This window comes from Salmo salar, chromosome ssa23 (genome assembly GCF_905237065.1).
Source record: "Salmo salar chromosome ssa23, Ssal_v3.1, whole genome shotgun sequence".
Lineage (NCBI taxonomy): Eukaryota > Metazoa > Chordata > Actinopteri > Salmoniformes > Salmonidae > Salmo > Salmo salar.
The window spans coordinates 49,225,211-49,242,083 of NC_059464.1; the positions used below are offsets into that span (position 1 = coordinate 49,225,211).

The window sequence follows — 16,873 nt, forward strand, 5'->3', positions numbered from 1 at the left end:
TGATGACAGTATTACAGGACAGGTACTAGTAGGGCTGTTGACAGTATTAAACAGGTACTAGTAGGGCTGTTGACCATATTACAGGACTGGTACTAGCAGGGCTGTTGACAGTATTACAGGACAGGTACTAGTAGGGCTGTTGACAGTATTACAGGACAGGTACTAGTAGGGCTGTTGACCATATTACAGGACTGGTACTAGCAGGGCTGTTGACAGTATTACAGGACAGGTACTAGTAGGGCTGTTGACAGTATTACAGGACAGGTACTAGTAGGGCTGTTGACCACATTACAGGACAGGTACTAGTAGGGCTGTTGACAGTATTACAGGACAGGTACTAGTAGGGCTGTTGACCACATTACAGGACAGGTACTAGTAGGGCTGTTGACAGTATTACAGGACAGGTACTAGTAGGGCTGTTGACAGTATTACAGGACAGGTACTAGTAGGGCTGTTGACAGTATTACAGGACAGGTACTAGTAGGGCTGTTGACCATATTACAGGACAGGTACTAGTAGGGCTGTTGACAGTATTACAGGACAGGTACTAGTAGGGCTGTTGACAGTATTACAGGACAGGTACTAGTAGGGCTGTTGACAGTATTACAGGACAGGTACTAGCAGGGCTGTTGACAGTATTACAGGACTGACGTCTGCCTCCCTAACATTGTCTCACACACACACACACACACACACACACACACACACACACACACACACACACACACACACACACACACACACACACACACACACACACACACACACACACACACACACAGAGAGATTGCACAGAGACACACATACACACACACACACACACACCTACACAGAGAGACTGCACAGACACACACACACACACACACACACACACACACACACACACACACACACACACAGAGAGAGAGAGAACTGAGACGATTATTCTTAACCTTGTCATATCAGTGACCTCAACGATCAATGAACTAATCAATCAAACAAACAGCCACAGTCTTAATCAATTTACCTTTGTGAATGAACTGCCATTTTGTCCCTAGCCACTGTGCTTCTGCTTCTGCATTGCTTGAGATTTAGGCTGGGTTTCTGTATAAGCACTTTGTGACAACTGCTGATGTAAAAAGATCTTAAATAAAAATGGTATAGATTGATGTAGAATGGTTAGTAATGAACAACAACTCTCCCCCCTACACACACACACACACACACACACACACACACACACACACACACACACACTCGCTCTCTCTCTCTCTACCTAACTTCAACTTTAAGGCCTTCCTTATAACAAGTTGGTTCTTAATAACTTAATTTACTGTAGTTAATAACTAAATTTACTGTAGTTAATAACTAAATTTACTGTAGGTAATAACTTCATTTACTGTAGGTAATAACTAAATTTACTGTAGGTAATAACTTAATTTACTGTAGGTAATAACTTAATTTACTGTAGGTAATAACTTAATTTACTGTAGTTAATAACTAAATTTACTGTAGGTAATAACTAAATTTACTGTAGGTAATAACTAAATTTACTGTAGGTAATAACTAAATTTACTGTAGGTAATAACTTAATTTACTGTAGGTAATAACTTCATTTACTGTAGGTAATAACTTAATTTACTGTAGGTAATAACTTCATTTACTGTAGGTAATAACTTCATTTACTGTAGGTAATAACTTCATTTACTGTAGGTAATAACTTCATTTACTGTAGTTAATAACTAAATTTACTGTAGGTAATAACTTCATTTACTGTAGGTAATAACTTAATTTACTGTAGGTAATAACTTAATTTACTGTAGGTAATAACTTAATTTACTGTAGGTAATAACTTAATTTACTGTAGTTAATAACTAAATTTACTGTAGGTAATAACTTAATTTACTGTAGGTAATAACTAAATTTACTGTAGGTAATAACTTCATTTACTGTAGGTAATAACTTCATTTACTGTAGGTAATAACTTCATTTACTGTAGGTAATAACTTCATTTACTGTAGTTAATAACTTAATTTACTGTAGGTAATAACTTCATTTACTGTAGGTAATAACTTCATTTACTGTAGGTAATAACTTCATTTACTGTAGGTAATAACTTAATTTACTGTAGTTAATAACTAAATTTACTGTAGGTAATAACTTAATTTACTGTAGGTAATAACTTAATTTACTGTAGGTAATAACTTAATTTACTGTAGTTAATAACTTAATTTACTGTAGGTAATAACTTAATTTACTGTAGGTAATAACTTAATTTACTGTAGTTAATAACTAAATTTACTGTAGGTAATAACTTAATTTACTGTAGTTAATAACTTAATTTACTGTAGGTAATAACTTAATTTACTGTAGGTAATAACTAAATTTACTGTAGGTAATAACTTAATTTACTGTAGTTAATAACTTAATTTACTGTAGGTAATAACTTCATTTACTGTAGGTAATAACTTCATTTACTGTAGGTAATAACTTCATTTACTGTAGGTAATAACTTAAAATGTACCGTAGGTAATAACTTCATTTACTGTAGGTAATAACTTAAAATGTACTGTAGGCAATAACTTCATTTACTGTAGGTACTAACTTCATTTACTGTAGGTAATAACTTAATTTACTGTAGGTAATAACTTAACATTTACTGTAGTTAATAACTTAACATTTACTGTAGGTAATAACTTCATTTACTGTAGGTAATAGGTAATTTTCGATTTATCTAAATAAATTGTTTTACTCATCAGTGCCTAACTACGTCTGTACCTACTTGGAAGCCTGTTTCCAAAAAAGGTAACTTTCCAGGAAACAATTTAATCAATGTTACGGAAAGAAGGGGCCTCACCAACTAGCCACATAGACCCTACTGTAGGTCGATCTGCAACTACATTACATTGTAACATCGTAAAGAGAGTGAGATTTCCAACATGGTTGTAAACAGCATAGATGTGGATTACAGGATTAGTGGTACATGGAAACGGTCAGACAGAGAAAGACAGGCTTTAACGCTAGAATCCTTAATGAAACACAATAACAAAAATCGGTCCACCCGCCTCGGCTGTGGAACAAAGCTTTAGGGATGGGCCCGGAGAAATGTAAACACTCTCAAATTAATAGACAGAGATATGGATGCAAGGACTGACCGTCCATGATATCAACATTATAGTTATAACCATGTTATGAGGCTATACAGGACTGACCATCCATGATATCAACATTATAGTTATAACCATGTTATGAGGCTATACAGGACTGACCATCCATGATATCAACATTATAGTTATAACCATGTTATGAGGCTATACGGGACTGACCATCCATGATATCAACATTATAGTTATAACCATGTTATGAAGCTATACAGGACTAACCATCCATGATATCAACATTATAGTTATAACCATGTTATGAGGCTATACAGGACTGACCATCCATGATATCAACATTATAGTTATAACCATGTTATGAAGCTATACAGGACTAACCATCCATGATATCAACATTATAGTTATAACCATGTTATGAGGCTGTACAGGACTGACCATCCATGATATCAACATAGTTATAACCATGTTATGAGGCTATACAGGACTGACCATCCATGATATCAACATTATAGTTATAACCATGTTATGAGGCTATACAGGACTGACCATCCATGATATCAACATTATAGTTATAACCATGTTATGAGGCTATACAGGACTGACCATCCATGATATCAACATTATAGTTATAACCATGTTATGAGGCTATACAGGACTGACCGTCCATGATATCAACATTATAGTTATAACCATGTTATGAGGCTATACGGGACTGACCATCCATGATATCAACATTATAGTTATAACCATGTTATGAGGCTATACAGGACTGACCATCCATGATATCAACATTATAGTTATAACCATGTTATGAGGCTATACAGGACTGACCATCCATGATATCAACATTATAGTTATAACCATGTTATGAGGCTATACAGGACTGACCATCCATGATATCAACATTATAGTTATAACCATGTTATGAGGCTATACGGGACTGACCATCCATGATATCAACATTATAGTTATAACCATGTTATGAAGCTATACAGGACTAACCATCCATGATATCAACATTATAGTTATAACCATGTTATGAGGCTATACAGGACTGACCATCCATGATATCAACATTATAGTTATAACCATGTTATGAAGCTATACAGGACTAACCATCCATGATATCAACATTATAGTTATAACCATGTTATGAGGCTGTACAGGACTGACCATCCATGATATCAACATAGTTATAACCATGTTATGAGGCTATACAGGACTGACCATCCATGATATCAACATTATAGTTATAACCATGTTATGAGGCTATACGGGACTGACCGTCCATGATATCAACATTATAGTTATAACCATGTTATGAGGCTATACAGGACTGACCATCCATGATATCAACATTATAGTTATAACCATGTTATGAGGCTATACAGGACTGACCGTCCACGATATCAACATTATAGTTATAACCATGTTATGAGGCTGTACAGGACTGACCATCCATGATATCAACATTATAGTTATAACCATGTTATGAGGCTATACAGGACTGACCATCCATGATATCAACATTATAGTTATAACCATGTTATGAGGCTATACAGGACTGACCGTCCATGATATCAACATTATAGTTATAACCATGTTATGAGGCTATACGGGACTGACCATCCATGATATCAACATTATAGTTATAACCATGTTATGAGGCTATACAGGACTGACCATCCATGATATCAACATTATAGTTATAACCATGTTATGAGGCTATACAGGACTGACCATCCATGATATCAACATTATAGTTATAACCATGTTATGAGGCTATACGGGACTGACCATCCATGATATCAACATTATAGTTATAACCATGTTATGAAGCTATACAGGACTAACCATCCATGATATCAACATTATAGTTATAACCATGTTATGAGGCTATACAGGACTGACCATCCATGATATCAACATTATAGTTATAACCATGTTATGAAGCTATACAGGACTAACCATCCATGATATCAACATTATAGTTATAACCATGTTATGAGGCTGTACAGGACTGACCATCCATGATATCAACATAGTTATAACCATGTTATGAGGCTATACAGGACTGACCATCCATGATATCAACATTATAGTTATAACCATGTTATGAGGCTATACGGGACTGACCATCCATGCTATCAACATTATAGTTATAACCATGTTATGAGGCTATACAGGACTGACCATCCATGATATCAACATTATAGTTATAACCATGTTATGAGGCTATACAGGACTGACCATCCATGATATCAACATAGTTATAACCATGTTATGAGGCTATACAGGACTGACCATCCATGATATCAACATTATAGTTATAACCATGTTATGAGGCAATACATGAGCTGTTCAATGCCTCAACCAGTTCAGAGCTGAGCACCCAGTCCCAGTCCTAGCCCCAGTCCCAGCCCCAGTCCCAGTCCCAGTTCCAGTCCCAGTCCCAGTCCCAGTCCCAGTTCTAGTCCCAGTCCCAGTTCCAGTCCCAGTCCCAGTTCCAGTTCCAGCCATAAGCGACATTTATCTCCACCCCATGGCAAAATATGAAGAATTGCAGAAAACTTTATTTAAAGCGCCAGTGCTGCCGTTTTTTTATTTTTATCTCAATATCAAACCATTTCTGGGTAATAATTAGGTTCCTTACTGTGAGTATTTAATTTAAAATGGTAAAAAAAAAATATAATAAATAGCTGTTTAGGATAGGGGGCAGTATTTTCAACGGCCGGATAAAAAACGTACCCGATTTAATCTGGTTATTACTCCTGCCCAGAAACTAGAATATGCATATAATTATTTGATTTGGATAGAAAACACCCTAAAGTTTCTAAAACTGTTTGAATGGTGTCTGTGAGTATAACAGAACTCATATGGCAGGCCAAAACCTGAGAAGATTCTATATGGGAAGTGCCCCGTCTGACCATTTCTTGTCCTTCTATAGCCTCTTTATCGAAAATACAGGATCTCTGCTGTGACGTGACATTTTCTAAGGCTCCCATTGGCTCTCAGAAGGCGCCAGAACGGGGAATGATAACTCTGCAGTCCATGGGCGAAAAACAGTAGGGGTTTTGGAAAGTGGTCGTTCTGAGAACAATGACACTGGTGCGCGCGTGCATGTGACGACTCCATTTTCTATTTTCAGTGTTTGAACGGATACAACGTCTCCCGGTTGGAATATTATCGCTATTTTACGAGAAAAATCGCATAAAAATGTATTTTAAACAGCGTTTGACACGCTTCGAAGTACGGTAATGGAATATTTCGATTTTTTTTGTCACGATACGCGCCAGTGCGTCACCCTTCGGATAGTGTCTTGAACGCAAGAACAAAACGCCGCTATTTGGATATGACTATGGATTATTTGGAACCAAAACAACATTGGGTGTTGAAGTAGAAGTCCTGGGAGTGCATTCTGACGAAGAACAGCAAAGGTAATCCAATTTTTCTTATAGTAAATCTGAGTTTGGTGAGTGCCAAACTTGGTGGGTGTCAAAATAGCTAGCCATGATGGCCGGGCTATCTACTCAGAATATTGCAAAATGTGCTTTCACCGAAAAGCTATTTTAAAATCGGACACCGCGATTGCATAAAGGAGTTCTGTATCTATAATTCTTAAAATAATTGTTATGTTTTTTGTGAACGTTTATCGTGAGTAATTTATTAAATTCACCGGAAGTTTTCGGTGGGTATGCTAGTTCTGAATGTCACATGCTAATGTAAAAAGCTGGTTTTTGATATAAATATGAACTTGATTGAACAAAACATGCATGTATTGTATAACATAATGTCCTAGGAGTGTCATCTGATGAAGATCATCAAAGGTTAGTGCTGCATTTAGCTGTGGTTTTGGTTTTTGTGACATTATATGCTAGCTTGAAAAATGGGTGTGTGATTATTTCTGGCTGGCTACTCTCCTGACATAATCTAATGTTTTGCTTTCGCTGTAAAGCCTTTTTGAAATCGGACAATGTGGTTAGATTAACGAGAGTCTTGTCTTTAAAATGGTGTAAAATAGTCATATGTTTGAAAAATTGAAGTTTTGGGATTTTTGAGGTATTTGTAATTCGCGCCACGCTCTACCATTGGATATTGGTGAGGCGTTCCGCTAGCGGAACATCTAGATGTAAGAGGTTAGCAAAGAGCAAATTTCTCAAACAAGATTTTTACAAGTTCTGTCTGGGAGAGGTCTGAGGAGGGAGGGTAAAAACGGAAAACACGCTTTTATTGGCAGAGAGGGTTAGAACTCTCTTATTGGTTTACATTTACATTGTTTACCAACATTGGAGTAAAACAAGCTTATATATTGTGTTCTGATGGAGAACAACGGCTGAACTGAGCTCATGAGCTTATTTATAAATTATATTCTTCAACAATCAATGGGTACATTTAATTTATTGATCATTAAAAAAAAAAAATGTATGTAGCAACTAAGGATTGTAGCCTTAAGCTTCAGCGATCCAAAGGAAACTCTGACCAGAACAGAAGAATAAATAAAGTAGTACTTTCAATGAGTGACAAAAATATACATTTAAATCTTCTTACAACAAATTATATGAAATTAAGTTTCCCGAGCACGAATACAATAGATTGTCTGGTCCTACCTGTGTTGTTCTATAACTGTGTTGTCCTTTAACTGTGTTGTTCCATAACTGTGTTGTTCCATAACTGTGTTGTTATATAACTGTGTTGTTCCATAACTGTGTTGTTCCATAACTGTGTTGTTATATAACTGTGTTGTTCCATAACTGTGTTGTTATATAACTGTGTTGTTCTATAACTGTGTTGTCTGATAACTGTGTTGTTCTATAACTGTGTTGTTCTATAACTGTGTTGTTCTATAACTGTGTTGTTCCATAACTGTGTTGTTATATAACTGTGTTGTTCTATAACTGTGTTGTCTGATAACTGTGTTGTTCTATAACTGTGTTGTTCTACAACTGTGTTGTCTGATAACTGTGTTGTTCTATAACTGTGTTGTTCTATAACTGTGTTGTTCTATAACTGTGGTGTTCCATAACTGTGTTGTTATATAACTGTGTTGTTCTATAACTGTGTTGTCTGATAACTGTGTTGTTCTATAACTGTGTTGTTCTATTACTGTGTTGTTCTATAACTGTGTTGTCCTTTAACTGTGTTGTCCTTTAACTGTGTTGTTATATAACTGTGTTGTTCTATAACTGTGTTGTTCTATTACTGTGTTGTTCTATAACTGTGTTGTTCCATAACTGTGTTGTCTGATAACTGTGTTGTTCTATTACTGTGTTGTTCCATAACTGTGTTGTTCTATAACTGTGTTGTTCTATAACTGTGTTGTTCCATAACTGTGTTGTCTGATACCTGTGTTGTCTGATAACTGTGTTGTTCTATAACTGTGTTGTTCTATAACTGTGTTGTCCTTTAACTGTGTTGTTATATAACTGTGTTGTTATATAACTGTGTTGTTCTATAACTGTGTTGTCCTTTAACTGTGTTTTTCTATAACTGTGTTGTTCTTTAACTGTGTTGTTATATAACTGTGTTGTTCTATAGTGGGGGCTGTTTTTCAGTGGTCATTGCGTATAGTACAGAGTCAATGTGGAGACTATATACAGGGGGTACCGGTACAGAGTCAATGTGGAGGCTATATACAGGGTGTTACGGTACAGAGTCAATGTGGAGGCTATATACAGGGGGTACCGGTACAGAGTCAATGTGGAGGCTATATACAGGGGGGTACCATTACAGAGTCAATGTGGAGGCTATATACAGGGGGGTACCATTACAGAGTCAATGTGGAGGCTATATACAGGGGGTACCATTACAGAGTCAATGTGGAGGCTATATACAGGGGGTACCATTACAGAGTCAATGTGGAGGCTATATACAGGGGGTACCGGTACAGAGTCAATGTGGAGGCTATATACAGGGCGTACCGGTACAGAGTCAATGTGGAGGCTATATACAGGAGGTACCGGTACAGAGTCAGTGTGGAGGCTATATACAGGGGGTACCGATACAGAGTCAATGTGGAGGCTATATACAGGGGGTACCGGTACAGAGTCAATGTGGAGGCTATATACAGGGGGCACCGGTACAGAGTCAATGTGGAGGCTATATACAGGGGGCACCGGTACAGAGTCAATGTGGAGGCTATATACAGGGGGGTACCGGTACAGAGTCAATGTGGAGGCTATATACAGGGGGTACCGGTACAGAGTCAATGTGGAGGCTATATACAGGGGGGTACCGGTACAGAGTCAATGTGGAGGCTATATACAGGGTGTTACGGTGCAGAGTCAATGTGGAGGCTATATACAGGGGGCACCGGTACAGAGTCAATGTGGAGGCTATATACAGGGGGCACCGGTACAGAGTCAATGTGGAGGCTATATACAGGGGGTACTGGTACAGAGTCAATGTGGAGGCTATATACAGGGGGTACCGGTACAGAGTCAATGTGGAGGCTATATACAGGGTGTTACGGTACAGAGTCAATGTGGAGGCTATATACAGGGGGCACCGGTACAGAGTCAATGTGGAGGCTATATACAGGGGGTACCGGTACAGAGTCAATGTGGAGGCTATATACAGGGGGTACCGGTACAGAGTCAATGTGGAGGCTATATACAGGGTGTTACGGTACAGAGTCAATGTGGAGGCTATATACAGGGTGTTACGGTACAGAGTCAATGTGGAGGCTATATACAGGGGGCACCGGTACAAAGTCAATGTGGAGGCTATATACAGGGGGTACCGGTACAGAGTCAATGTGGAGGCTATATACAGGGGGTACCGGTACAGAGTCAATGTGGAGGCTATATACAGGGTGTTACGGTACAGAGTCAATGTGGAGGCTATATACAGGGGGCACCGGTACAGAGTCAATGTGGAGGCTATATACAGGGGGTACCGGTACAGAGTCAATGTGGAGGCTATATACAGGGGGGTACCGGTACAGAGTCAATGTGGAGGCTATATACAGGGGGTACCGGTACAGAGTCAATGTGGAGGCTATATACAGGGGGGGTACCGGTACAGAGTCAATGTGGAGGCTATATACAGGGGGTACCGGTACAGAGTCAATGTGGAGGCTATATACAGGGGGGTACCGGTACAGAGTCAATGTGGAGGCTATATACAGGGGGTACCGGTACAGAGTCAATGTGGAGGCTATATACAGGGGGTACCAGTACAGAGTCAATGTGGCGGCTATATACAGGGTGTTACGGTACAGAGTCAATGTGGAGGCTATATACAGGGGGCACCGGTACAGAGTCAATGTGGAGGCTATATACAGGGGGCACCGGTACAGAGTCAATGTGGAGGCTATATACAGGGGGTACCGGTACAGAGTCAATGTGGAGGCTATATACAGGGGGTACCGGTACAGAGTCAATGTGGAGGCTATATACAGGGTGTTACGGTACAGAGTCAATGTGGAGGCTATATACAGGGGGGCACACGGTACAGAGTCAATGTGGAGGCTATATACAGGGGGTACCGGTACAGAGTCAATGTGGAGGCTATATACAGGGGGGTACCGGTACAGAGTCAATGTGGAGGCTATATACAGGGTGTTACGGTACAGAGTCAATGTGGAGGCTATATACAGGGTGTTACGGTACAGAGTCAATGTGGAGGCTATATACAGGGGGAACCGGTACAAAGTCAATGTGGAGGCTATATACAGGGGGTACCGGTACAGAGTCAATGTGGAGGCTATATACAGGGCGTACCGGTACAGAGTCAATGTGGAGGCTATATACAGGGTGTTACGGTACAGAGTCAATGTGGAGGCTATATACAGGGGGCACCGGTACAGAGTCAATGTGGAGGCTATATACAGGGGGTACCGGTACAGAGTCAATGTGGAGGCTATATACAGGGGGGGTACCGGTACAGAGTCAATGTGGAGGCTATATACAGGGGGTACCGGTACAGAGTCAATGTGGAGGCTATATACAGGGGGGGTACCGGTACAGAGTCAATGTGGAGGCTATATACAGGGGGTACCGGTACAGAGTCAATGTGGAGGCTATATACAGGGTGTTACGGTACAGAGTCAATGTGGAGGCTATATACAGGGTGTTACGGTACAGAGTCAATGTGGAGGCTATATACAGGGGGTACCGGTACAGAGTCAATGTGGAGGCTATATACAGGGGGTACCGGTACAGAGTCAATGTGGAGGCTATATACAGGGGGTACCGGTACAGAGTCAATGTGGAGGCTATATACAGGGGGCACCGGTACAGAGTCAATGTGGAGGCTATATACAGGGGGTACCGGTACAGAGTCAATGTGGAGGCTATATACAGGGGGTACCGGTACAGAGTCAATGTGGAGGCTATATACAGGGGGTACCGGTTAGTTGAGGTAATATGTACATGTAGGTAGAGTTATTAAAGTGACTATGCATAGATGACAACAACAGAGAGTAGCAGTGATGTAAAGAGGGGGAGAGGGGGGAAAAGAGGGGGAGAGAGGGGTGGGGGGGAGGTAATGAAAATAGTCTGGGTAGCCATTTGATGTTCAGGAGTCTTATGTCTTGTGGGGGGGGGTAGAAGCTGTTAAAGAAGCCTTTTGAACCTAGACTTGGCATCTTCCCGTACCGTTTGTCCTTGCGAATAGTCTCGCTATTGTATACTCACTTCTTAATCCCTACTGATGTGTATGGTAGTGTTATGGAGATATTAGACCTATCAGTTACGCAGTACAATAGAGAAATCGTACACAAAGTAGCCTACACAAATCGCAAAGCATGTGAAATATATTCACACACATAGCCTAGTTTGTGGTGGAATATCGTGCAGCAAGTGCCCCGACAGAGCCCCCATAATTCGCCCCTCTCTTGATTGTGGAGAGAAGATTTTACGTTTGAAAGTTAATTTCCTACATTTCTACACATTTCGCCATGGGGCATAGAGAACATGTTGCAGTATTAAAAGGCATATGGTTAGATCACCAGGTGGTAAATGAGTTAATAGACCAATAAATAAGAGAGTTCTCCAAACCTCTCTGCCAATGAAAGCTAGTTTTCCGTTTTTACCCTCCCTCCTCAGACCTCTCCCAGACAGAACTTGTAAAAATTCTTGCTCGAGAAATTTGCTCTTTGCTAAGAAGCTATTATTATTTTTTTTTTATGTTTTTGACCATTTTAATTTAAATAATTACATTTACATTTAAGTCATTTAGCAGACGCTCTTATCCAGAGCGACTTACAAATAATCACAGTAAGGAACTTAATTATTACCCAGAAATGATTTGATATTGAGATAAAAAAAAAAAAACGGCAGCACTGGCGCTTTAAATAAAGTTTTCTGCAATTCTTCATATTTTGCCATGGGGTGGAGATAAATGTCGCTTATGGCTGGAACTGGAACTGGGGACTGGGGACTGGGACTGGGACTGGGACTTGGGACTGGAACTTGGGACTGGAACTGGGGACTGGGGACTGGGACTGGGACTGGGGACTGGGGACTGGGGACTGGGACTGGGGACTGGGGACTGGGGACTGGGACTGGGACTGGGGACTGGAACTGGGGACTGGGACTGGAACTGGGGACTGGAACTGGGGACTGGAACTGGGGACTGGGGACTGGGGACTGGGGACTGGGACTGCGACTTGGGACTGGAACTGGGGACTGGGGACTGGGGACTGGGGACTGGGGACTGGGACTGGGACTGGGACTTGGGACTGGGACTGGGTGCTCAGCTCTGAACTGGTTGTGGCATTGAACAGCTCACAGAATTGAACGACATCGGTAGCCGATAGGAAAGAAGTTTCATGTATAAAACTTAACCAAATCAGGTATTTGAAAAAGTTTATTTCGAAGCAAGAGACTGTTTAGCCAGTTGTATTCCTGTACTGTACAATGTAGGCCTACAGTACAAATTGATAGAAAGGCCTACTTTGCGGTCAACATTTAATTGGTAAAGTATTTTGAGAAAGCCTTAAGAAATGTTTTATTTAAACAGCTCATGTTAACTGAACTGCGCAATGGAAAGATTCAACCAAGACTTCACAACTCAACCAAAAACAACAAATATTGGTTTCCATTTTTCCCAGAACTCAAAACATGTTCTGGTGATGTAATTTAAGCATTGTTGTGGACTTAAAAACATCTAATTTGTGTGGTATATATATATATATATATTTTTTTTAAAAGGGTGATTTTGAGAGTGAAAACCTGAAGAAGAAGAAAATAACTATAGGAAAACTCTTAAATATTTCGCACAGGTTCGTCTTTCCTGAGAAATGTTTGGCAAAATGAAAATATACCCACTTCTCCAGGAACAACTAGACCACTGCCGATACCTGTTTTGTCCTATAACTGTGTGTGTGTGTGTGTGTGTGTGTGTGTGTGTGTGTGTGTGTGTGTGTGTGTGTGTGTGTGTGTGTGTGTGTGTGTGTGTGTTTGACAGAGCAGGTGCACTCCTACCTACGCTGCAGAGCCGGCTGTAGTGATAGGGGTTGCAGCATACCACGGTACCGTCCAGAGTCCCGAAACTCCTGCACTCACAGAGCGGCTTGAGCTGGGCGGTGTGCTGGAGGTCCGACCAACGGTAGAGTTTACACAGCAGTAGCGGCGGAGATATGGCCGTATGTCCACCCAAACTCATCTCTGTCTGGGATACCATCACACAATCGCTCCACGTCCCTTCTCTGGACTCTACCGCCTCCAATAAAGTATCCAGGGTTTTTTCTTTTAGACATTTCAACAGAGAATATGTTGCGGTTTTTAGTTCTTGCTCCAGTACGGTGCGCGGATTCGTTTCTGGAGAACCGTTGTCCCGAGTTCCACCGACGTGTTTCCTCAAAACAAATTGACAGGAGTCTTGTAACGGTTCCCTCCCAGGGGCAATGGGTTCAACTTCACAGTGGTCCCGGTCTTTAAATAAACAACACGTCACCGTCCTGCATTCGTTGTCCTGCACTGCCTGAGGGTTACCCTTCCCCGGCCCCGGCTCCGGCCCCGGGACACACACAGTCACCGACATAGCACCCCCATGTTGGTCCCAACCGCTGCTGCAACTCTCCGCCGAGTTGAAGCCACATCCTCCACCTAAATCCCCTGCAGGTGACCCGCTTGCCGTTATCGGTCGGAGATCCGTTTTGGGAAATCTCTCCGGGTTGTAGCAGGTTGTGAAGAGATCGTCTCTAGGACTTCCCTCTCTACTTGGGCCATTATATTCACCATGTCCCCCTTCACTATGTGGAATCAAACGGCTTCTCCAGAGTCGCCGCACAAGACCTGAGCGTTTCGTCCTGAACATACGACAATTTAAAAATCTAGATGTGAGTTTTCTCCTCTAGGTTACTCTTGTTTCGGGTCACCAAAGGGACCGTTTACAGCTACTTTGAATGTAGTTTTGTAGGACATTAACGTTGGTGGAGCGCCGTGCAGAGCATGCACAGCCGACTGGACAACAAGATTAAATTGGACATAGAGAAATCAAAATTCATTCATACTGGGAATGTAGTCAATAATATGCAGAACTGTTATGTTCACTACGCCTCTGAAGGGTTAAACAAATGTTTTACACACATGATAATATCATGACAGTAGACTATAGCTACACGGGAACTAAGTAAATGTAGAATTGAATATAAAAAGCGAACGGCGAGAGAGAAGGAGCCCTAAAACGCTTTACACACTCATAATAGTTTCGGACTTTGGACTTCACATCTCCTCTCTTCTAACCCGGCACGGAGAGAACAACGTGAATAAGACCCTTACAACTGATTTAAATCACAAAGAAATACATTAAAAACCATTTATAAATCCAGATCCCGGTTGTCCAGATCACAACCTCCCGATAGTCGCACACTCCTTTTTTTTTTGTTGTTGTTTTTTGTTGTTACAATCCAAAAATATCCAAGCTAGATCAATTCCAAACGGAGTACTCCTCGTTCCGGGTTGACTACCAGCTAACTAGTCAAACTGAACTGCTGAGATCTCTCTCTCTCTCTCTCTCTTTCTTTCTTTCTTTCTCCGTTTCTCTCTTCTTTTTTTTCTCTCTCTCCCTCGCTCTCTAACACACACACACACACACACACACACACACACACACACACACACACACACACACACACACACACACACACACACACACACACACACACACACACACACACACACACACACACGGGGGACTCCGATGAGAGCGATGGAGCCATTGGCTGCCTACCACCACGTGTCAGTCTAGACTCATTGGCGGCTGTGAGCTGTACTGATTGTTGCGCAAACAAGGTTTCAAGTTTCTCAAGTCTTAAAGGCGTAACATCCCGTTACTACTTTAACTTTACTCTCTAGTCTACTATATCTTATCTGCACTGCTGACAACAATTGAGAACTATTTGAAAATATATAACAATAAAATAAATAAAAACAAAGACGGAAAGAACACTATTCAACCCTTGCATTTAATTGACCAACAAGCCAACAGGATACATTGTGCTTAGTGACAAGCAAAGAACAACACTGTAATTATTATTTTTTTTTTTAGAAAACTCAAAATACCATTATTGTGCAATGAAAACCAAGAAGAGCAGTGCACCTAAACCAGGGGCGGACTGGGACAAGAATACGGCCCTGGCATTTTATCCCACAAACTGCCCACATCACTGCGAGCGTAGCCAACTCATTTCTCCTATGGTGTCACTGGTGCCACTAACTTTGTTGGAGGCACCAGCCAATCATTTGGTCAGACAAATCATGAATAATCATCTTATAAAGTAATTCATATTCATATATTCATAAGTATAATAATCATCTTATAAAGTAATTCATATTCATATATTCATATTCATAAGTATAATAATCAGACTACTGAGTTATTCAAGAAAATGTAAAATAGATGGCATCATGTGGAAGGAAAACTATGTGGATATATTGAAGCAACATCTCAAGACATCAGTCAAGAAGATAAAGCTTGGTCGCAAATGGGTCTTCCAAATGGACAATGACCCCAAACATACTTCCAAAGTTGTGACAAAATGGCTTAAGGACAACAAAGTCAAGGTATTGGAGTGGCCATCACAAAGTCCTGACCTCAATCCTATAGAAAAGTTGTGGGCAGAACTGAAAAAGCGTGTGCGAGCAAGGAGGCCTACAAACCTGACTCAGTTACACCAGCTCTGTCAGGAGGAATGGGCCAAAATTCACCCAACTTATTGTGGAAGGCTACCTGAAACGTTTGACCCAAGTTAAACAATTAAAAGGCAATGCTACCAAATACTAATTGAGTGTATGTAAACTTCTGACCCACTGGGAATGTGATGAAAGAAATAAAAGCTGAAATAAATCATTCTCTCTACTATTATTCTGACATTTCACATTCTTAAAATAAAGTGGTGATCCTAAATTGACCTAAGACAGGGAGTTTTTTACTAGGATTAAATGTCAGGAATTGTGAAAAACTGAGTTTAAATGTATTTGGCTAAGGTGTATGTAAACTTCCGACTTCAACTGTATATCCACAAGAGTCCTAAAATTCAAACTCAAATCGCTAAATTAACCTTGGTATGACCATGTCAAAACAATTCCATATTTTAGCGGAGTAGAAACTCAGCTCTGGGTCCTTAGACCGAATAGGCATTTATTTAGTAGAAAGACAGGCGCTACTGATAATACTGGCGTTATCGTCGAGGCAACGCTGTCTGGCATTAAAATATAATGTTTATTTTTTACCTTTAACTCGGCAAGTCAGTTAAGAACAAATTCTTATTTATAATGACGGCCTACCAGGGAACAGTGGGGTTAACTGCCTTGTTCATGGGGCAGAAC

General features: G+C 40.5%; 1 protein-coding gene across 2 annotated transcripts in view; it reads right to left on the reverse strand.

Annotated features, from left to right (window-relative positions):
* smad6b (SMAD family member 6b) overlaps positions 1-15,113 on the reverse strand; it is a 54,643-nt gene extending 39,530 nt beyond the window's left edge. The window contains exon 1 of one of the 2 annotated variants that reach the window (XM_045706129.1): positions 13,526-15,113. In XM_045706129.1, the coding sequence (XP_045562085.1) occupies positions 13,526-14,360 (835 nt within the window). In that variant the 5' untranslated portion in view covers positions 14,361-15,113. The remainder of the gene's footprint in view (positions 1-13,525) is intronic. The other variant, XM_014170422.2, reaches the window with a different exon arrangement.
* Positions 15,114-16,873: the final 1,760 nt, after the last annotated feature.